The sequence below is a fragment of the Vanellus vanellus genome (genome assembly GCF_965231255.1).
Source record: "Vanellus vanellus genome assembly, chromosome: 11".
Taxonomy (NCBI): Eukaryota; Metazoa; Chordata; class Aves; order Charadriiformes; family Charadriidae; genus Vanellus; species Vanellus vanellus.
The window spans coordinates 1,530,354-1,552,992 of NC_138916.1; the positions used below are offsets into that span (position 1 = coordinate 1,530,354).

General features: G+C 53.6%; 2 protein-coding genes across 2 annotated transcripts in view; one reads left to right on the forward strand and one right to left on the reverse strand.

Moving 5' to 3' along the window:
* The first annotated feature begins 600 nt into the window (after positions 1-600).
* Positions 601-12,286, forward strand: OAZ2 (ornithine decarboxylase antizyme 2). Its single transcript, XM_082488752.1, is given in 6 exon segments — positions 601-932; positions 2,176-2,248; positions 2,250-2,330; positions 7,588-7,763; positions 9,578-9,663; positions 11,466-12,286. Coding segments are annotated over 6 exon segments (654 nt in total). The 5' UTR covers positions 601-828; the 3' UTR covers positions 11,600-12,286.
* A 3,772-nt stretch (positions 12,287-16,058) lies between these two features.
* The window catches only part of ZNF609 (zinc finger protein 609), a 73,053-nt gene continuing 66,472 nt past the window's right edge, over positions 16,059-22,639 (reverse strand). The window contains exons 4-10 of the mRNA XM_082488782.1: positions 21,603-21,690; positions 18,891-21,243; positions 18,220-18,586; positions 17,868-18,043; positions 17,065-17,281; positions 16,782-16,860; positions 16,059-16,616 (exon numbers count right to left, since the gene is read on the reverse strand). Of these exons, the coding sequence (XP_082344908.1) occupies positions 16,787-16,860; positions 17,065-17,281; positions 17,868-18,043; positions 18,220-18,586; positions 18,891-21,243; positions 21,603-21,690 (3,275 nt within the window). The 3' untranslated portion in view covers positions 16,059-16,616; positions 16,782-16,786. The remainder of the gene's footprint in view (positions 16,617-16,781; positions 16,861-17,064; positions 17,282-17,867; positions 18,044-18,219; positions 18,587-18,890; positions 21,244-21,602; positions 21,691-22,639) is intronic.

The window sequence follows — 22,639 nt, forward strand, 5'->3', positions numbered from 1 at the left end:
AGACTGGAAGGGAGCACAATCCTAATTTTTAAGTTATGAACAGGCCGCAGGGAACAGAGTTGCAGTGGGCTGCTCGTGCGCGGTTGCATGAAGGGATCAGGCTTTGTCGGGCGCTTGCATGAACTTCTTCCCAGGGTGCTAACACACACTGAGAGGAATCAAAACCCCTTTTAATCTGTGCCCCCCCCCCACAGGCTCGCTCCCTAGTGTTGCCTGATGGTGCTGCCCTGTGTGTGCTGCCCTCAGGACCAGAACTGGCTTCTGCTGCAAAGTTTTGGGGGAGGAAAAGGGTGGCGTGAAGGTCTGGGCTAGCCGAAGCCCCAGTGCCGCAGGCAGGGCTCAGCAACTGAAGGGGTCTTGTGTTTTGACTTCTGCATGTGCCAGAGGAAGCAAAACTGGGAAGTGCCTTGAACTGCTTTGCATGAAAACTACAGCCACTCTCTTTTTTTTTCTCTCCCCCCTACTACACTTCATTATCCAGCTTCTTGATGCCTTGGCCACAAGTTGGAGAGAGCTATCAATAGTACATTGTTGACTGGGGGATGAGGGAGGAGGGAAGGGAATAACAAAGCTGCCAACAGCTTTCTGGGGGTGGGGAACTGCACAGCAAAGTGCTTTGTCATGCCTCTCGACATCCACTACTACTGAATACACACTGGTCCATTGATAGCCCCAGTCATGCCGTGAGGAGGGACTGTATTAACAGAAAACACCAGGGAGCATGTGTGCAAAGGGGTTTGCCCTGAGACATCTTCCGTCCAACTGCTTAATATCTTTTCCAAAGTGTGTTTAAACAGCCTTTTCTCCGAGTGGTGTCTGCTGTAGGCCATGGCACATGGGAATGCTGCTGAAGAGCCCGGTCTAGCGATGCTGGAGGAGGAGGAAATACGTGGAGGAAGAATATTTGTGTTTCCTGTAGAAGGATTATTTTGGTATGAGATGGCAAGCCAAGTTCTTCGCAAATTCTGCCTGTGTCGTAACTGCATTTGCGAGTTATTTTTTGGCAGACAGAAATGCCAAATTTCAGGAGTTTGTTTGCGGTCTGGTGTGCATTCCAGCATACTGTATAGGCGGTTCAGATGATTCTGATGGTGTGGCTTAGTATTTGGTCTTTGGATACTTAAGCCTGTTCCCTCGTGGAGGGGGATTAGAGTAGAAAAACGCTGTCTTGGGATCAGCTTAAGTGAGAAGTTTTTGGATGGACAGACGGTAAGTTGTTGATACATCTACACAGGCTGTCCCTTGTAGCCTTGTTCCTCACTCTGTGGGCTTACTGAAAACTCTCAAATTCTCCTTTATTTTGGTGGTGTTTACATAGCTTTGTGCTGGTGTGTTTCATAATGGGAACACTGGGGAATGACTGGTTTCTCTGCGTTGCTTTTGCAGGCTTTGTTAGAGGAATACCACTGCTGTGCTGTGCCTCAGCAAAGATCTTTTGTGGTATTGATAAAGGGAGCAACGCTCCAGAAGTAAAATAATTTGCTTTCATGAGCTACCTAAAAGCTAGGGCAGATATTAAAGCCTGCATTCAAAGTGATCCTAAAAGACCGTGTGTAGGACATCCAAACTTTTGGATCCAACTTAGAAACTGCAAGGGAAGCTTATTTTCTTGCTTGTAAAAGTAGATCTGTGGGGTGAACTTGTAATTTTTTGGGTTGGGGTGAAGGATGCTTGTGTGATGTTTCATTTGCATGTGAAAATGTCAACTCGGACGTTGTAGAGTGTGTTGAAAATATCTTGAAGAACCAGCCCTTGCACTCCTCCTCGTTTTGAAAATGTGAAACTTAAACCTCCTCCTTCTGGGTCCTGTTGATCTATTTGTAGATATTTGTCTATAGAAAATGTGTGCTCATCTGGTCATGCGTTTCCAGCCATCTGCTATTGGCAGTCCTCCAGGCGTCCCTTATTAGCATGAGGTTGCTCAGCACTCTCTCCGTGTTCTTGGCTGCAAAGCCCCTCCTCCGTTTCTAACAAAACACCGCTGGTTTCTGGTACGACTCGGGCAGCGAGTGTTTTTAATGTAGATGGCCGGGCGCTAAAGCCCCGACAGCTGCCTCTGACGTGCTGTGGAGGAGCAGGGATACGCACAGTTTGGGGTCGTGAGGAGCTGTAGCCTCCAAAATGTGATCCCTGCTAAAGTAACCTGGTGTTCTCTCTCTCTTTTTCTTGCAGTAGTATTCTACCTTTGAGTAACTGTCCCCAGCTGCAGTGCTGCAGGCACATTGTTCCAGGGCCTCTGTGGTGCTCCTGATGCCCCTCACCCACTGTCGAAGATCCCCGGTGGGCGAGGGGGTAGCAGGGATCCTTCTCTTTCAGCTCTGATATATAAGGTGAGAAAGATCTGATGTCTAAATAATGACCTGTACCTGTGTTGCAGCTGTGTTCGGTTCCTTTCGCAGTCTGATGGGAATGAATGCAAATAATAAGTGGGAGAACAGTTAATTTTTCAGCGACTGTGTCAGCAGGTTGCTGAGCTGCATGCAGAGCTCTCTGGCTTATCACCTGTTTATTAAGAAATGAGAGACCTTTTCTCAAAGGTGTGCAGCAAATAATTTACTAGCCCTGTTCCTGGAGGTCTGTTTCAGCTATTGTAGGCAGAGCCAGCGTTATCAAACCGTGAAACAACTTCTTAAATGCCTTGCAAAAAAGAGGAAGCGGGAAGCAGAAAGGTGAAATGCAGAGAGAGAATGATCGATAAGCTCCTTCCTGTGCCCTAGTCCTGAAGGTAAAGCTGTCAGGGCCTGGGAGCTGCCCGAACCTATGTGCAGAGTAACTCCTGACTTCGCAAAAGGGCGAGGTGGCCATCCACCTCGCAGACGGGAATGTTTCTAGAACACATGCATAGGATGAGGGAAGATCAGGAAGGCTTTGTATCTGCAGACTTGCTTAGGAGCATGTGGATCTGCGCAGCTCTCATTTTTTTTGGCCCTTTTCATTCTACGGGACCTTTTCTTTTGGCTTTTAGATGAGGAGACTTGGCTGTTCCTTGCCGTAGAATAATTGCACAACTTTGTGTTGGGTTATGGTTCCGCACATCTGTCTCCTTTCTGGGCCAGGGGCAGCTTTTCCACAAGCCAGGGAGTAAAGTGCAATCAGATGAGGTAGCCTAAATTTATGCAAAGCTTGCAAATTTGGCTGCTCAGACAGGAGTGTTGTCATAGGTGTTAGACTTGATTTTTAATTAGCCCGTGGGAGGCACACAGACTTTATATGATGAAAAGATACAGGACCTTTTGGGTCACAGCTACCAAAGTCTCCTCTTGAAGTTCCGTAGAGAATCACAGACCTCGTGGCTGCTTTCAGAGGAGTTTTCTTCAATGCAGCCTTGGTGAATTTTTAGCATTTACCTTGTGAATAAACGTGAACCTCTGTAGCCTCCTAATAATGTCACATCAGCTTAATGCTCTTAAGTTGAATGTTAGAGGGGTATGAAATTCAGAGAAGCAGCAGAGAGGTAGCAAAGAGCACAATGGTGTTACTGTCAGATAAAGAAGATACATAAGTAGCTTCAAGAGAGCTCAGGACAAATAATGAATTCCCTCTGGGTGGGAGGGGGTGAGAAATAGGGGACCCTGCAACTTAAAACTCCTGTGGGCCAGCTTTGCCAAGCCTTGCGTACGCACCAGGCGAGGTCCAAAGGCAGAAAATGGGCCCAACATGGAACAGACGCTGGTGGAAAGAATCACTGTTTGGAGGCTTTGAAGTGTTTGATTTTGGTATGGCCTCAAATTCGCGCAGAAGCTGGTGTGTAGGCAGGGGTTGCTGCCTGTGGGGATGTCATCTAGATAGCTGCATCCCAGAAATACACATATAATCCTTTCTGGGTTTATTGCTGACAAAACCTAGCAGAATCTGTCAGAAAAACAGCCCCTTCTGTAACATCGCACAGCAGAGCGGGCCGTGGTGCCCAGTGGTTTGAAGCATGACCTCAGGCAGGGATTACTGGGACTCTCTCTGCCCCTCTCAGTTGCCCGCTCGGTTTAGCAGTGCGGTAGTTACATCAGGCTGAGCTTTTCAGCCAGCAAGCTTCAGCGTGACCTGGAAAGGCATCTGGACCCAAAAGCTTAAGTACATTTTCCAGCTGTATCAGCTGTTCTAGTTCAAGGGATGACCTTTGTGAACGAGCCTGCCTCCTACAGAGTATGCAGTGCGCTGCTTATATACAACCGTGCTATAAATTAAGCAGCTGGGGCTCCCTATAGCTGTTGGGATTTTTGTGTTAAGAGACTTAATGCTCGGCCCTTCATCAAGGGAGCTTTGCTTGAGCTGGGAATGCAGTAGTGGTCGGCGTCGGTGCCGCGCAGCCAGGACGGGCTTTGTGTGAACGGACGTGCTCTGGCTAGCAAACTTGGCAGGAGGCTGCAGGTGTAGCACATGCCAACAGTAGGCTGCTTACACGGGTTTCTCGAGTCGCTTGGCTGTGGCCAAGATCATAACATCCTTTCTTCTTACGCTGCCAACAACTTAGGGGCCTCTCCCCCCGCCCCATCCTTCTCAGGACATGTGAGGAGCGTAGCTGGGTTGGAAAATCTTGCGCTCAATGAATTGTAACCAAGTGGAAGCTGGTCCTTGCAGCTTTGCTTCACTGAAACAGAGCCCAAGGCTGGAGAGCCGGTGGTTTAGGCAGCTGGGTATAAAAGATAGCCTGGTGGGGTGTTTTTTTTTTCCCTCCCTGCAATAGCACAGTGGGGGGATTTTGCAGGGGTGAACTAAAACCGAACATTTGTTGCGTAAACAGGATTTTGCTTTGAGCAGCTTCCAAAGAATTCTGGGCTGCTGCTTCACAGGAACAGCTTCTCTCCTCGGCATCTCGCTGTCTCTATTTTGATGCCTAGAAATAAAATATCAGCTGCCCAAGACAGGTTGTGTAAACGTAATTCCCTCTGAACCGGGGGAACTGGTTCTCTTAATCCCTGCGGTTATGCTGCCTTTGGTTCACAGGCTGTCGCATTAGGGGGCTTTTAAGTGGAAAAACCTCGCTAGGTTTGGAGTGCAGGGCATAACTTCTGGTGACAGAAGGGCTAAGCCAGAAGGCTCGGAAAGCTTTTCCCCTCCCGTTGTAGGCTCCTGCCAGTCTTCCCGCACACATGCATGCGTGTGCCTCCCCCTCCAATGTGTCAATCCCAGCCTGCTTTTCTCAACTTCCTCGCCCTGTTTTTGTTTTCACAAAGTGTAAGAAAAGAAGCGTCTGTGAGCTTTTCCTGAGAGAAGGATCTTTTCTGAAACAGAGACGCTTTCTGCACAGTAACAACGACTGTAAAAGGCTCCTGTAAAGTCACTGGTGAAGGATGTGCGTATAATCCCCTTGTTGTTTTTTAAATACACCTCTGTAGTGCGGAGCTCTTGCTGGGCTCAAAGCCAACTCTTGCTGCTGGCTCGGTGGTGGCTGTATCAACAGCAGTTCTGACTTAACCTGAGCGGCCGTCGGTAGGTTTCTTAGTGCACTTTGGCTTAAAACTGTAGTAAAACCCGACAGCAGGCGCAAGCACAAGAACGTCTTTCAAACTCGATGAATTAACTTATTTCCTACAGGATATTTATCCCGATGAAGTGTAAACTTGTTTTTCAGCTAAGCTTTGTGGGCTTTAAACAAACGGCAGCTTCCTCTGCTCCGGTTACCAAAGCCAGGCAGTTCCTGATTTGCATGCGGCATTACTTTGTCGCCAGCATTAACATACTCGATGGCTTCTTCCTTGTCACAATAGTCAAATCAAGAGGGATCTGTTTTAATACATGTGGTAACAGGAATTAAAGCGGTGGGACACAGGCTTGAGGAGACATTCAGGTTCTCAGAGGTGTTTTTGCTGAACTGTTGGTCTTTCAGTGATGCTTTTACCGCCTTTTTGGCTTAAAACGCCTACAAGAAAACACCTGCTAGAAAAGCAGAGATGCTGAGGAGTCTTCCACCCTCGTACGGGGCACCGTTGGCTGCCGATGTGCTTGTACTGCCCATCTTGTAAATGCTTCTTCACTGCGGAGCCAAACTGGACTGTTTGCTGTCCTGGCTGCCTGCGTGTGTTATGGTCAGAGATGAATATATGTCACTACAAAGCATTTATTAAACCTTGTCTGGGGAGGTGCTGTCTCTGCAGCCATGTCGCTTGCCTCAGTGTCAGTCCAGCTGATCGTCAGCAGATCAGAGTTCATCATGAGCTGCTGAATTAATCGCCCTGGTAAAATAAAATGCCTGGAGGCTGGATGGTCCCTCACCTAATGACCTGATGGAGTAAACCACCTCCTGCCCCAGCTGTTGATGCTGTTGAGGAGAGAGGGGCAGACGGCTTTCCCAGGCGTTCCTGTGACTTGGAAACAGAGCGGACACGTCTTCTATTATCTGCTTCACTTCTGCCCTTCAGAGCTGTGCAGGTGACTTTGTAAATGTGAGAGGGTCCACATGCATGAGCCCGTAACCAAGCAGATGGGAACGGTTCAGCTGCCGCTGCAGTTGACAATGTTAACTCAGGAACCTAATTAATTTCTTCGTCCTTTCATTGGGGCTCTTTCGCAGTGAAATGTGGAAATCATTACTTGGCAGGCCAACTGCCTGCAAAAATTGTCAGGAGGAGGGATGGAGTTTAACCACGAAATTGTTTTCTAGGAACTGCTGAGCTGAGTCTGAGGCGGTCTGCATGCTCGGCATTCTAGTTCGAGCAGTGTTGGAGAGGGACGTGTACATTTGCGGTCTCTGGAAAAGACCTCGTCACAATCTTCAAATCTGTGTAGCTTCTCTCTGTTTTGGGATTCTCTCTGCACTATGTATTTTCCTCCCGTATACCAGGAGGCAAACCATTTGCCGTACTAGTTGGTTGTAAAATCTGGGAAAGCAATTTGTGGTCATCCCTCACACAAAAACACTGTGGTGGGGATTGGGGAGACAATGAAGTTGGTCAGACTGCGGCAGCAGATGTTATTCCAGCTTGTCGGTTCAAGTTCTGTTCTTTTGAAGGGTAGTTCATGAACCGCCCTTCAAAGATGTGGCTGGGACCTGCGGTGAATGAATGGACTCTCGCTACCCAAAAATGTAATATAACGTAAATATGCAAAACTGCATTCCCATGAACAGGAAAACACGACTAGAAAATAACTCCGAGGTCTGAGTATTCATTGTGGTGTGTCCCTGAGTGAAAGGGGAAGAGAAAATTATAACTTTTTTTCTGAGTAAAACTATAATACCGTTTATTATCTCTATAGTTCTACATTATAATCAGCCAGGGGAGCACGACTTCACTTTTGTTCTCTGTTTTTAAGTTAGAATAAAAGCAAGGTATTACAGGTAGTTTGAACACTAGCTTTTAACCACTTGCACATGTGTTTAGAGAGCTGAGACTCGGGCATGAGCTTGCAGGTGACTGTGCATACCTTCACCAGCTCTAGTGAGCCTCACGGTGGTGAATTTTAAAGACAGGATGAAACTCTGGACACACACAGGTCTGTAAGGACTGGTCCCTTTTCAGGAGGGTGCTCCCATTGGAAACACAGTCGCTCTGCACACTCATTTTAGCACCATCTCTTACAACTTTGGTCTGTGATCTCAAGCATAGTTTAACTAAAGCCGATTTCATGTGCTCTCCTCCCTCCCCTGCGCAGGACGAGAAGATCACTGTTAACCAAGATGTCCCAGTGCACGAAGGGAAGCCTCATATTGTCCATTTCCAGTACAAGGTCACAGAGGTGAAGACCTCCTCCTGGGATGCGGTGCTCTCTAATCAGAGCCTCTTTGTGGAAATCCCTGACGGATTATTAGCTGATGGAAGCAAAGAAGGGTAAGTTCAGGATCCCAGAGCTGTGTCTGCGGCTCTGCAGAGAGCTGGGCTTTGATTTTATGGGTGATGCTCTGCCTGTGGAGAGAACGGGCTGCGTGTACCGCAGCTCTGTTCCTGGTTTGTGTGTCTGAAGTATGTCCTTACTGCTTGGCCTTCAGAGAACTGCCTTGTTAGTCCTTCGTGTATTTTTCTTCCCCTTAGTGATCATTTCTGATGGGTTACTGTTTTTTGAGGCCCTATGCTAATGAAAAATAAGCAAGAAATGAGCGGAGTGAGTTTTTGTGTACTTTGGTATGGAAAATCCGCAAGCCTTTCTCCGATTTTTTTTTTTTTTTTGGTTGTTTTTTTTGTTCTGCTGGCCACTTGGCAAGCTTATTTTGGCAGGCATTTTCCTCTCTTTTCAGGGGGGGTGTGTGGAAAAAAACTCATTATATTGGTGCGCTCCTTCTCATCGGTAGGTGGATCTGCTCTTGGAGTGCTGCCACGCAGGCGCTGGGCGCTGCCAGAGTCTCTGATTTTTCTCTGTTGGCAGAATACGGTAGTGTTTTGTCCAGACAGCTCTGCTCTGGGAAGTTTGTGTAAACGCAGCTTCCAGAGCAGCTACTTCCTGCCAAGTGCTTTGCCAGAGATCTCCGCTGGCGGGGAGCGCTGTAGCAGAGATGTGGCTGTACACTGGATTCCTCTGCACAGCTCTCTGAAGTCCTCCTAAATCTCCAAGTAGGCTTCATCCATAAATGACACGAGTTAATTAAGGAAAAAAAAACAAAAACCCACACACCTCATTTGGGCACCTTCAGTAAGTGCGGTATTCTTGCTGTCTCACGCTTGGCTCATTTGACTCTGAGTCCAGATAAATGTTTGTGTAATTTCTTCAGTTGGCCCAAAATCCTTCACCTGTCCAAGTGGGAGCTGGTTCTTCTGGGAGGAGGGTATTTACCCGCCTGTGTCGTTGTGACTTAAAGCGTGATTTCGCAAGATTATTTTTAGCTAGGTAAAACAGCCTAGTAGAGGCTATAATTAAAATAGTTCATTATCATATTAACAAAACACTTGCAAATTTAATCTCCCTTGCTGCACTCCAGTCTCACTGACTGCTGTTTAATTAGATGTCGATTGAAGCTCTGTTTGTCACCGCTCTAGCAGCCTGCGTGGTAAATGGTTCCGAGGCCAGCAGTGACAGCAATGGCTGCACCGTGCCAATCCCCAGGGCACAGAGAGAGGGGTTAATGCAGCGCTGCTTCCATCAAGAGGTGGCAGAAATAATTTAGCTGGAAAGGCAGGAAGCCTGGAATCAGGGTGCATCAGCTGTGCCATCCAGCTGATGTGTTCGGGAAACAGCTTTGCCTGTGCACATGCTCCTTCAGTGATGTTTTTCTCTTCTGCCTGGCATGAGCTTTTTTTTTATTTATTTTTTTTTTCCCTTCGCATAAAGCGCAAAACTTGCAGATCCCCTCGTGTATGTTGCCAGCGGAGGGGGCGCAGCCTGGCTCGGGATCAGCTGCAGTATTCAGCTTCCCACTTAACGAAGGCTTCTGTAGAAAACCACAGACTGGTGGGAACGGGTGTTTGTGCACGCAGATGTCCCGGGACAGGGACTCGTTGGGTGACTTGGTGCGAGGATACCTCTTACTTCTTCTGGGCTGGATAGCGAAGCAGGAAGCCCATTGTTTCAGCACCCATTGTTCACTGGAAGGGGTCTGTAAACAAGTAATCTTTCTGCTTGAAAACATCAAAACAGTTGATAATGCTCAGAGGCTTCCTCAGGACAGGACTTCCTATAGCTGATGTTCTTTTGTCTTCTTCCTCCTTGGCAGGTTATCAGCACTGTTGGAGTTTGCCGAAGAAAAAATGAAAGTCAACTATGTCTTTATTTGCTTCAGAAAAAGCAGAGAAGATAGAGGTGAGAACTTGCTCCTGCTCTCGGGTTTGCTCCCTAGATCTAAAACAGTGCTGCTGCAGCCATCCAAAAATCCGGTAACCCCCAGGCAGGGCTCCCCGGGATGCTTCCTACCGCAGTAAATGTTACATGCGTAATTTTCATGTTGTTCTTACAAAGCAGAAAATTTCTCATGGAGGAAATAAGCCCATTCTTGAGAGGGAATATTCTGGTTTCGCCAGCAGGTGTGCTTTACTGTCCTGCAGTTAAATTCTTACTAGTACTCTCACGCAGAAAGCTGCTCCTGAGTAACTTGGGAGTATTTTCTTGTCCAGAAATTGGTTAATAATTTCTCCTTTGTTAAGGAGCGAAGGTTTCCGTTTGGCGCCAGGCTTCTGTGAATTGGAAGGAGATACCGGGGAGAGGTTATTACATGGGAAGCGAACTCTTGTAGCTCGTTGCCCTGACGTTCATCTGCTTTTTAAAGATCTCCCAGCACTTTTGCCCTTCCTAGACTTACAGGTAATCCTGACCCTGGCTATAGATGCTTACGGCTTAAGGGGGCTGCATTAGGATCTAAAGATAGACATGTTGGATGAGTGATTACAGCACGGAAGTTTGAGAAGATTTGTGATGAAGTGCCAAGCTATGGATGTGTCACTTTAAATCTTCCTAGACGCAGGCTAGTAACCAAGCAATTGCCATGGCAGGAGTAATTCAAACCTTAATTCTAATTTTACTCTGCTGGTTCATGAGCTGCGCTGTCTTCTCTGAAACGGAGCACGTTATCAGAGCTAAGCTGTGCTGAACCCGGGAAGATGTCATTCCTTGTTATGATGCTGAGAAGAATTTTCGCATTAAGTTCTTGCTGTAATGCCACCGCCACCACAGGTTGCGTAGGTGACCTCCACGGTGGCTGGTTACAGGAGACATCTGATACTGGGTTTTGTTTTTAAAAATGGGCTGTGTGTTGCTCTTGGGCGTGACTTAATTTGTATGAGTTCTGGAGCGCTCCAGATCCCGGGTCCTTTTCTATGCAGTTGAAATCCAGTGCTGTCTGGAAAACATATGGGAGCTCCTCCACATGACCATTTGGTGGCTGGAAGCTGATGGTCAGAGGGTGCCGCAGAGATTAGATGCTACACCGGGGTAACTTTCACAGGTCACAGGGTTTAGTAACGAGCGAGCGTTGCAGCCAGTCACTGTGTAATATAACCTTGTCTGACTGAGACAGGGGTTTGTGTGGCTTCTGGACTGACCCCGCTCTGAATTCCTGTGTGTCACCCACGGTGGCTTTCCTGGGGGACCACACTGAGCTGTGCCGAGCTGTCTTGAGTTTCCACTGAGCTCCAGGCCCTCCCCACAGAGACGGCAATTTTCTACTGAGACCCTGAGTAAGCAGGTTCCTGTCCGCTGCTGTCTGACCCACTTTCAGGGCTCAAAGGATGCTGGGACCCACTTAAGCACAGAATAAAAACTTTGACGTGCCGCAGGATGGCCACGTGCATCCTGGGCCAGCGGCTGGTGCAGGTAGATAACCAACCACCGCTGTTTCTCAGAGGGGATGGAACAGACATCGCAGGAAAAACATGGACGAACCCACTCTGCTGCACAACCAAAATCCCCATCGTGCTTAGGAGCAGCTGTGGTGAATGCAGCAAGAGATGAGACCTCCCATTCGAGAGGTCCGTCATGTTAAAATTGTTTCTTTTTGGGCAGGGAGCTCTGGATGCACTCACAGAGTGCACTCTGGTATTTGCCACTTCTAGGGTGATGAGGTATGGAGGATAATTCCCCGTGGTAACGGATTTCCTTCTCTTTGGTAGCTCCACTCCTGAAGACATTCAGCTTCTTGGGCTTTGAAATCGTGAGGCCTGGTCACCCCTCTGTCCCATCGCGGCCAGACGTGATGTTCATGGTGTACCCCCTGGATCAGAACTCTTCCTCTGATGAAGAATAGCTGCAGCAGGGGACTCCAGTGTGACCTGAAAACGCTGTTGAGGGGAGAGAGGGTTACTTCTCCTTTCTTGAGGAAAGGGAAAACAAGCTTCTGTTGGACTGAAACTGCATTTCTCATTGTTAGATTGGCCTGTGTATCCTCAGAGTTGACTATCTCATTGAAATGTGTTGCCTAGAGAACTATATATACACACATGTAATCACCAAATAGTAAATGGAAGATGTTTATGAACTGGCATAGGAGCTCTTTACGTGCAGCTGTGTGGTGTGTTAGCCTAGGGGCGCCCGGTGCCCAGGCCGTGTGTGGGGGAGCACAGCGGTAGATGCAGTATCAACTCCTTGACTTCTCTTAAACCCACGTTGGTCCTTTCCCCATCACCCAGTGTGCGCTCATCTGCCAGACTACCTTTCGATTTTTCACTCAGACTCTTTAAGTAGAAGGCAGGTTTGGGGTGTTTAGGCATGTGGAGGAGACATGCTCCAGTTTAACCTTTAACACTACATTAAAACCCCTGTGCATCTCCGCTTTGGGGCGACCGATGCTGTTTTAACTGGTCTAACCTTTTTTTTTATTTTTATTTTTTTTTTAACTTCTTGCTCTTCCAGCTTTTGTTTTAAGCAGTCTTAACTCTGTTCAATGTTACCACTGCACTATCACAGCGTTCAATAAAAGGGGCATTCAGATGAACTTCACCCAGCTGGGGCTGCTTATTTGAAAGGAATGGAGCCTGTGGTGGGCCTCCTGTAGTGCTGCGATGGTTTCAGAGTGTCAAGCGAGTGTTTGGAGCAATACCTCTGCCCTGGGGGGGAACGTTTCCTTACCTGCCTGCGGTGTGATGGTCCAAAGAGCCAAAAAAAAGAGCTCACGCCTTCAGCCTGAGGATGGGTAAGGAGCAGGCCCATGGCTGTCACCTCTGTTCTTCCTCCTCACCTTTCCAAAGAGATGATCTCAAGACTTGAGACACCGAGCTAACAGCTGTATCCAAACCAAAGGGGGTTGCGTTGCAGGGGGGCAGGCGCGGACGGTGGCTCTGCCAGGCACGGTGGGATGCTCACCCCGAATGGGGGCTTTCCTGGCATGGAGGAATACGGCCGCGGTGCCAGCAGTAGCTCACGTTTCAACCCTGCCCCTCCTGGCGTTGGAGAATGAGGTTGTGCTCTTGTCTTTGTGCCACGTGGATGTAACCTGGCTGGCTTTCTTTGAAGGCCATGCGAGAAGGGTGTATTTATAAGCTGCGCCCCAGAGGTGTGCCGTGAGCTCTCTTCCTGGCCTGGCTGCTTGCCTGTGGACTTGTCCTTGTGTGCTTTGTTGTGCTCTCGCCCTTCTGTGGAGGACTTTGTTAAAAGCCGAAGCCGAGCCATTCCATAAACGTCACGGTCAGTGTTTTCTGTTTTGGGGGAGAGAGGTGGGACTGGGATACAAGTTTGTGTGAATAAATCATCTTAAAGTTTGTGTCTCTTTTTCCCTCCTTCCCCTCCAATGAAACGAAGGTGGCTCCACACCTTCTTCAGTGGGGCATTAAATCCTTTTTAAAGGATTTTTAAGGGATTTCTAAAATGGAGACTGTACTGCAGGCAACATTTCTGCCCAAGCTTTTATTGCAACAGGCATGGGCCCTCCTGTCCTTGCTCTGGGCGGAGTGTGGAGCCAGAGGAGACCTTGCACCTATAATGCTGATTTCTAGTTCTGGCTTTTCAAAAGCCAAGTTTTATCCCTTCTTGAAGTCAGATTTGCCCTGGATTACTTCCCTGGGCTGGCGCGTGTTTCTGCATGCTCCAGGGCCCTGCTGCCACCCCATGGTGCTCCTCTATGAGCGCATCCCTCATGGCATGGGAACTGCTTTGCTCCTTCCCTGCTGGATAAAATTTGCTAGTAAAGTGTAAGGTCCTTGCCATGGGAGCTTGGAGCTCCTTCATAAGCTGCAGTTACGAGGCTGTGCCACTGCTTGTGCTTCTCTGATAACTACCAAATGCTCTTCTGCCTTGGATCAAGCAAGTGTGGTCAAATGTAGAGGTCTCAGCTCACTGACTGTCTTCAGAAATACCCTCTTGAAAACCAAAAGGGTGCCTCCTGCACAGGTCGCCTCCAGTGCAAGGCTGGAGGAGCCATGCTCTGCCCTGTGGCACACCAGTCCCTGGCTGCCTCCCATGAAGGGGGCTCCCTGGGCTGACGATGGAGATGGCCTTGCCTGGTGTGGGCAGGACCCCAGCAGGCTGTGGGGCAGCTGCCTGCTGGTGGTGCGCAGGGGTTTGAGCCTGGGGTGGGGGGTTCTGACCCAAATTGTCATGGCTGAACTCGGCTGCAGCATCCCCGGGTGGAGCTGTGTGTGCTGGTGGCAGAGCAGAGGGGCAGCATCCAGCTGCGCAGGGCCTGCGAGCAAGCAGAGGGGCGCTGGGTGGGGGACAGGACCTGCTGCCCCACTGGGCCACCATGCCACAGACTTGGTGGCTACAGACCATTGAGCTTGGCACCAGGAGCAGCATGTCTGCTTAAGCCCTCTCAGATGCCCCAGAGACCACCCCCCCCCCCCCCCCCCCCCCCCCAAAATCACTGGCCACAGCTTTTTGGGGACAAAGGACCAGAATTCAGGGGAGCAGGAAGAAAAAGCCACCCTCACAGGTTTGTGATTGTCTCTTAAAAAGATTTATTCTCTCTCCTTGCCCAAATGTACAAAGGCAAGAAGAGTACAGTTTGTATATATATATATTTATATATATATATATAAAAAAACAAGGAACTTGGTAATAATGTACACTTTACAGAAGGGCAGAATCAGGAAGACTGAAATGAAACCCAACACAGCAACGCCAATGGAAACAAGAGCTATAAACACCAAGGGTTTGACGCCCTGGCCGGCCGCCGGCGGGGCCCGGTGGGCGAGGGATGGGGCAGGGGAGCGGCACCGCCGCGGGGGGCCGGGGTGCCAGCCCCACGGGCAAGGCCTGACCAGGAAAAACCCAAAAAAACCATCAAACCTCAAACCTATTCTGCTTAAACCGTTGGTTCATTTAACATCTAAAGGGAGACTCAACTGGGACCCAACTGAGAAGGTGGGGAGCAGCCCCTCTCCCCCCTCCCCCCCTCAAAAACCTTCTTTGATGCCAGCAAAGCCTGTGGCAGCCCCCCCATCAGCCCCAGCCCAGACCCCCTCTTCCGTGCCCCCCCACGGAGCTGCTGGTGGGCCCCGGCCATGCCGGGAGCCAGGCTCTGCCAGATTGGTCGAGGCTGGAGGTAGGAGCAGCCGGCGGGACACTCCTCCACAGGTGGGATGTGGGGGCTCTCCCCATCACCCCGACCCTTCCGGTCCCCAGCCCGGTGACTGCGTGAGGCTCCATAACGGGTACGGGGTGGGTCGAGCCACCACTTGGCATCACCTGCCCCATCCCCGAGGAGCGTGCCGGGCCACGCAGCCCTGTCTCCTTGCAAAGACAACAAAGAGCGGAAGAAAAATGAGTCAAACGATGAGAGCAGGCTGGGGCCGCTGTGCTGCCGGCACCCCAACCAGGGCCGAGACCAGTGAGCACCTCCTTTCCAACTGGGTAAAGTGGGATAGGGGGAAACAGGGAAAGAAAACAAAACCCAAAACAACAGCTTTCAAACAATTGCTTTTTACAGTATGTACAGAGCCCGGCGGGCAGAGCATCCCGGTACAGCAGCCCCCTCGGGGCCGGGTGCGACACGGACACACACACACACCCACAACCAAGACCGATGGCCCCCCCCGTGCTCCCCCGGCCGGGCAGCGGGGAGAGAGTTGGGGCGGCCTGGCTGCTGCGGGGCCGAGGTAGAGCATCGGCCCAAGGAGAGCCGCTGCGGGGCTGGGGGAGCAGAGGACCAGAAAGCCCCTGTCCTCGGGCGCTGGGGGGCAGCCGGGAGCGGGGACCAGCTTCCTACAGGGCCTGGTGCCCCCAGCCCCGGCACAGGGCCGGAGGGGGGGGACCGGCACGACCCCAAGTGCCTCTGGCAGAGCCTAAGTGTGCTTGTTCCTCGCCAGGCTCTGCCCACGGCCTGGGGAAGCCGATTTAAAAGCAGAAGGTGGATGCGAAGGGCAGCCGCAGCCCTCTTGCCCCCTGCCCCGAGTGGGATGCTGCCCCGGGGTTCGGGGAGCGCTTGCCGGGGTATGGGGGTGCAGAAGGAAGGCTGGGGGAGGGGTTTGCAGAGTCACAGCTCAAGAAACCAACTTGAAAGCTTCGGGCAGATCTGGACTGTGCAAGGCACTGGGGAGGAACCCCGGCAGCCGGCTGGGTGATGGGCTCAGCCCCCAGCTCTGCGCCCGGCTGCCCCCCAGCCCCGCAGAGCCCCAGCCACCCCCAGGGGGGGACAGGGGGCAGAGGCCGCCTCACTGGGGCTAAGAGCAGCTCCCAGCTCCCCCAACCCACTTCTCTGGCTGTCAGCCACAGGCCGCCACACGGGCACAGAGCAGCCGGTGCTGTGGGGTGCGGGATGAGCCGTGGGACCCACGGCCACCTGCAGGTAGGCTGACACCCCTCCCCAGCTCACACCAGCCTCCCCGCCACCCGCGCGAGCCAGCCCTTCCTTTCCTGAGACCGCGACTCCTAGGCGGGCTCGGCCCCGTGCTTCGAGCCCCGGTGAGGAACAGGCAGGAGGCAGCAACCCCGCCTGCCCCCAGACTCGTGACGCTCAGCCCCAGAGTGAAGCAGCGGCTCGCAGAGACACGGCGGGGTCCCAAATCCATCAAGAAACCTCAGTGCTTCCGTTTCCTCTTCATATGCACCAGGCAGGCGAGTCACCTCCATCCTGAGTGCTGGTGCCCAGTAGAATAAATATTTCCGCAGGTACCAGCTTGCCCACTCACCGAAGGGGAGGGAGTGGAGGGGGCAGTCAGTGTGTGTCCGACGGAGGGTGGGGAGAAGACAGAGTCTGCCTCGGATCACGGCAGGAACGTCAAGCAGAACAATTAACACCATTCAACTGATGTCTAAAGGAGTCTCCAGCGCTTCCCCATGTGAGCCAGTCACATGTCTCGTACAGCCCAGGCGTCCTGGTGCATCACATCCTGCCACGACCCAAGGTCAAGTCAGCGCCCGCCGCCGGCAGCCCCGTGCGCCCCGGGCAAACCCCAAACCCTCAAGGACACCCCGCTGCGCACCCAATCCCAGCCACCTCCACCCCACGGGCAAAGCAGAGTGGCCGTGCCGGTGCTGCGAGAGGAGAGCCTTACCGTTCTCACCTCCGGGGAGGTGGGTATAGGGAGGGAGCGGAGCCTTGCTGGCTGGCGACGATGGCTGTGGAGGAGAGACCTGCAGAGGAGAAGCAGCGTTAGGAGCTGGCAGCCCGCGACGGGTACCCAGCTGTGCCAGGGCAGCTGGAAAGCGCCGTATTTGGTCAAAGCAAAGCTCGGCTCGAGGGCTCACGCCACCCAAAGGTGGCTACGGCTCCTCACCGGTTTCCCCAAGCCGTGCCCGCGGCCCCAGCTGGGTGCCAGGGTGAGGTTTGGCTCTCACCTGTTGCATAGGGCAGGTTGTACTGCGCCGGCAGCAGCGAGTACCCGAGGTGGTGGTGGTGGTGATGCGTCGAGAGCAGGCGCTGAGACGGAGAGGTGCGGGGCCGGTCGGCGCTTCTGTCTCCCCCGCCGGCTCCCCCGACGCTGCTACAGCTCCCGCCGCCTCCCACCACCCCGCAGCCACTGCGGTCCCGCTCCTGAGACGTCTTCTCACTTATCTGGTGAGGAGAAAGCAGACCCACATTGAGGGACACTACCTGCTACCCCAGGGTGCATGGCAGCATCAGACCCATGCTGGATGCTCATGGCTGCCCCATCGGGATGATAGTCCCCCCTGCCGTTGCCTAAAGGCTCCCCACAACACTACTGGGAGATGACGGGATGGCCAGTGACCAGCCCAAAAGCAGTAGGGAGGATGCAGGTCCTGTTTGAGGGCAGCTCGTTCCTCTTCCTCACTGTGTCAAAGCTCTGGCTCCGAGCTCAGCCCCAGAGGAGCTCGTGACCCTACAATGCTGTGGGATGGAGACAGCCCCTGCATCCCACCCACCAAAACCAGGGGTGAGGACAAGTGTCGCTCGGTTGCTGCAGGGCCTGCAGAAGCCCCGGTGTGTCCCTGGGCCAGCTCTGCCCGCAGGTTTGGCTTATCCATCCCAAAGGGGTTGCAGAGCCCCAGGTCTCCTACAGCAGCGGGAATGGCAAAACCCCCCAGCAGGCAGAGTTGCGCCAGGCTGGTTATAGGATCCAGGGATCATCCCGAAGCTCACGCACAGAGCTGGGCAAAGCCAGTGCCTTCCTGACCCTCACCGTGGGCGATTTGCTCTTGTAGTGGCTGGCGTGCTGCTGCAGGATGTCCAGGGCCTTGGACTCCGAGCTGGATTTACAACTCACGCTGGGGCTGGCTCGGGACTTGTCGCTGTCGTCACTCCCCGATGCCTTGCTCCCATACGGGGAGAAGGAATAGCTGGAGGGTAGGTATGATCCTGTGGGGGGAGGAGAAAAAGCAGTCAGGGCATGAGGAGTCCAGGTGGCGCAGCAGGAGCATGCAGCTCTGCACATGTGCCTCCAGGAGCAAAGAGGTTGTCCCACAGCCATCCCCTGCTCCAGGAGCGGGGACAGCCTGGGAAGGGATGTCCCTGAGAAGACCCCGTCTCCCTACCTGGGTAATTCTGCATCATGACGGTGGGCATGGCCCGGTAGCTGGGGTGGTTGGGGTCATAGGACTGGCTGTAGGAGTAGCCGTGCATGTAGGGGATGTAGGACTGATGCTGCGTGAGGGGTGAAGACACGGGGACGTGGACGCTGGGTCTGGGGTCCTTCCCCACCATGCGAGCCTCCTCGGTGGGGGTCAGTTTGCACTCGGAGCTGGTGCTCTCCTTCCCGTCCTCCTTGGATGCGGCTTCTTTGCTTCGATTTCTTTCTTCCTTCAACTTTCGGTCCCTCTCCTCTTTCCACCGCTCGTCTTCTGTCTTGATGTCCGAGTACTTTGCTGGATAAACGTAGGTCCACATCCGGGGCTCAGCTTCCTGCAAGAACCAGCCAACCGTCAGAACTACCTCCCTCCAGCCCTGCCTGCCCCAAAACCAGGATGGATTTGGAGACCAGCAAACCCCACTCCCCTTCCCTGGGCTCTCCTTGGCCCATCCGTGGCCTCCCAGCCCCATCCTTTTGCTGGTCACAAGAGAAACTCATGGGGTCCCACCACAGAGGACAACGTATGTTCTCTGCTGTGACAGCCCTGGCAAACCCATGGAACAAAGCCACAGTGAGGGGCTTCCTCCAGGAGAAAGCCCACTGCCGGGCTGGCAGGCAGGGCCGAGCGGGCATTACCTGTCTGTACCAGAGCACAGGGTCCACCTCCGCTTGCCGGCCACACTCGGAGCCAGCCTTCGTCTCAGCGGTCTCCTTCCCGAGGTGGCTGGCCTCGCTCAGCTTCACCTTGAGCCCCTCGGCGACCTGGCTGCCAGACAGCTTGGAGGAGTCCTCCAGCTTGGGGATGATGACGGATTTGGCCATATCAGGACCTCCCTGCTCCTTGGCCTTGCTCAGCCCCGACTTGACGAGGTCCGTGAGGCTCGGGGCCTTGGTGAGCGTTGGGGGCATGGGCGGTTTTTGCTTCCATTCCTCTTTGAGCGCTGCCTCCCTCTCCTTCAAGCCCAGCTCCGCTTTCTTCTCCAGCCCTCGCTGCTGCTGCTGCTCCAGGCTCTGCCGCTGCTTCTGCTGTTCCTCGTACTGCTGCCGGTAGGCAGGGTTGGTGCTCAGCAGGTGAGCGTGGTAGCCCTGCTCGTTGTAGCCATAGGGGGGCACATAGGCATACTGGTTGTAGTAGAGGGACTGCATGTACATATTGGGACGCTGCTGGATGACCGAGGGCTGCTGGCTGGAGCCGCTGAGCTCTGCTTTCTTCTCTTCGCAGCCTTCGCTCTTCACCTTCACCTCCGGGTTCTCCTGCTCCTCGTCCTTCTTCAGCTTCAAGGCCTGCGTGTCGGCCGCGGCTTGGCCACTGGGGTTCAAAGGCCCCGGGCTTGCCTGGGGGTAACCGGGGGAATAATAGGTTTCAAAGCCTTGGTAATAAGGAGACTCTTTGCTCTGCGGTTGTGGGGGAAAAAGAGCTTTTTTGGCGCCTTCCTTGACCAGCTGCTCTGGATCCTTCCCCTTCACGCTCTCCAGCTTGCCCTCCCCGTCCTCCCCGGCGTCAGAGATGTCTGAGTAGGCCGGACTGTTGGTCTTCACTGAGCTCGCCTCTGCCCCGTTCTGGGTGACGACATGCAATGGGGTCATGGGTTGGGCTGGGTTGGTGTTCTCCAGCCTGCTGGCACCACCGATGGAGGGGCTCGGGGCATTGTCGGTGAAGCTGTAGATTTTATCCGCCTCGGCCTTGATGCTGGCGAGCCGGCTCTGGTGGGGGTCGGACGAGCCATTCAGCAGCCCCTCGCCTTTCGTCCCCAGATCGCTGGATTCCCCCCGGAAAGGGCTCTTGCCTTCCTCCGCTCTGCAGGCTTTGCCAGGAGTCAGAGGGTTTTCTACCTCCTTGGGTTCCTTCTTCTTCTTGTCCTTCTTCTTCTTCTCCTTTGAAGGGGTGAGGGCAGGGTTGACCGCAAAGGGTTCTCCCATCACCGTAGGCTTGGGCTGGATGGGTTTGAGCTGAGGGCTGTTGGGCATGGTCTGGACCACAGTGGTGGCGAGGCCCGTGGAGGAACCAGGGGTGGCTGTGGTGAGGGTGGCGGTCTGGAAGGTGTAAATTGGCTGGGGGGGGATGGCTGGCGCAATGGGTCTGGCAGACTTCAAGCTTTTGGATGGGATCTTCTCCGGCTTAGCGCCAGATGCCTTCTTTGACTTGTCCTTATCAACACACCGCTTCTCCAGCGAGTCAAAGCCGTCGTTACTCGTCTCATCGGCCACCGATGGACCATCTTCAGAGCCGTCATTGGACAGGGCACCTGGGTCGGTGTCTCCTTCCCCACCCAGCTTCTTCTTGCAGGGGCCCTTGGCGCTGAACTTGCTGGATGGGGAGGGACTGTGGGGCTCCATCAAGCGCACCTTGGGGGTGGCCGAGCGAGCCGGCGAGAGCGAACCCTTCTGAGAGACAGCGGCGCCGTTGCAGCTCCCAATGTCCGCGTGCAGGGAGGGCTCCTCGCCATACTCGCTGTCCACGTCCGCCTCCAGCTTGCTGTCGTCGTCTGTGTGTGCGTGGGCCTGGTGGTACTTCAGCCCGTTGATGTGCTTGTACTTCTTGTTACAATTTGGGTGGGGACAGTCAATGAGAATGGGAGAAGGGCAGTTTCGGTCGAGGACAGCCGGCTCCACCTTGACGGTGGCGGGTGGCACGGCTGCCGAGCCCATCGAGTTCGTGCGGATGCGTTTGCTGCCCTTGGAGTCCTCCGAGCTGGAGTTCAGCTCCATGTCGGAGAGGGGTTTGCTCTTCCGCTTAGTGACGGAGGAGGGACTGGCCTTCACGTCCTCCGCAGTGCCGCCGGGCGGCGTGCGGTGGTCTGAGGAGTTCTGGCTTCCCCGGCGCCCTTTGCTGTTGGCTCCCGCCCGCGTCTTGCTGCTGGTGCTGGTCCCTTTGCTGTCCGAGGCAGCGGCGGTCTCGTTGACAGGTGTGTTGCTGTTGGGGCGCATGCGTTTGCCCCTGCCCCGGCCGTTGCGCATCTCCAGGTCACTGGTGGGAGAGTCGCAGAACCTGCAGGGAGGAGGACAAGGAGGTTTTAATGGAGAGACAGCTGTGCAGGACTACGCCGTCCCCACCGAGCGATGGGGACCCCCTTCCTCCCTCGCTATCAATCCCGCAGGCTCGTCCCCCCACTGCTCCAGTACAGAGGAATCGGCAAGAGAGATTCAATGGCAAATACTCGACCACCTCCAGGACGAGAGAGAGCCTGTGATTGCAGGGGCAAGGAGCCGTGGGAGCAGCTCAGTTGGCCAAGGAGGAGATGCTACCCCCACGGGCACAAGGCAGAGCGTACTGGGTGCCACGGGGACCGTACGTGGCTGGATTTGCGCTCTGCGCCTGGGCACTGCTGGACCCTGCTGCCCACTTACCGGGGAGGTGCCCAGTCATGCTGCGTGCAGTCGAGCAGCGTCCCCACGTATGTCTTGTTCCTCCAGGTGACGTTGACCACCAGCATACCTGTAAAGCAAGGGGAGAGGGTCAGATGGGGCCAGGCGTGACCCTACGGTGTCTCACCCTTCCCTGGGCATTAAGGCAAAAGGGGATCTACCCCTCGAGGTAGGCAGGAGGAAGAGCTCAGCTCTAGGGCTGGAGGAAGGCGGACAAAGGGTCTTGGGCTCTTGGGGGAGGTCAGACTTTGGGCTCTGGGCTGGAGGGACACCAAGACAGGAGCTGGAGACCACTGGCTCATCCCCTCTCTTGGTACAGCTCTGACCAGCGTCCACCCAACCTCTCCTCCTCAGTGCTCTTGCCTATTTTCACGAGGATGCTAAAACCAGTGACCCCCAAAAGGGCTGCAGGGTTTTGGCCTTGAAGATCCACATTGGCTCCACGTGCACTCAGGTAGGATAGAGAAGGTGATCTCCGGGGAGCGAGGGCTGGGAACCCCCCAGGGGAGATGCAGACAGCCCCCAGCAGAGCTGGGGAGCCCAACATGGAGCTGCAGACCCCCCAGCAGGGCTATGTCCCCCATGCGTGGTCGTGAACCCCACAGCCCTCTGGAAAAGGCTGTTATTGCCACTAGATGGCAAGCTGAGCCCAGCATCCCCGTGCAGGTGACCACCCCTGGCAGGAAAACCCAATCCTGGGGGAACAACCCTCTTCCCCCTGTTTCGATTTGCTCCTGCACCCCCGGGGACACCCATCAGCCCCATATCTCTGCCTGCAGAACCATCCGTGGGGCCACATCTTCTCCCATCTGGGAGAAAAGGCATTGGGCATTCGGTAAACCTGATGGTTTCAGCTTTTTCACACCAATTCAAGAAGAGAAGCAGCCTGGCTCACACCCGTGCTGAGGACACAGACCCTCAGCATCAGTTCTTGGAGGTGGGGGGTCCTTTCGCAGCATCACTCAGCTTTGTGGTTATTTACTCCCTGCCATGGACCACTCTGATTACCGCAGAACTAA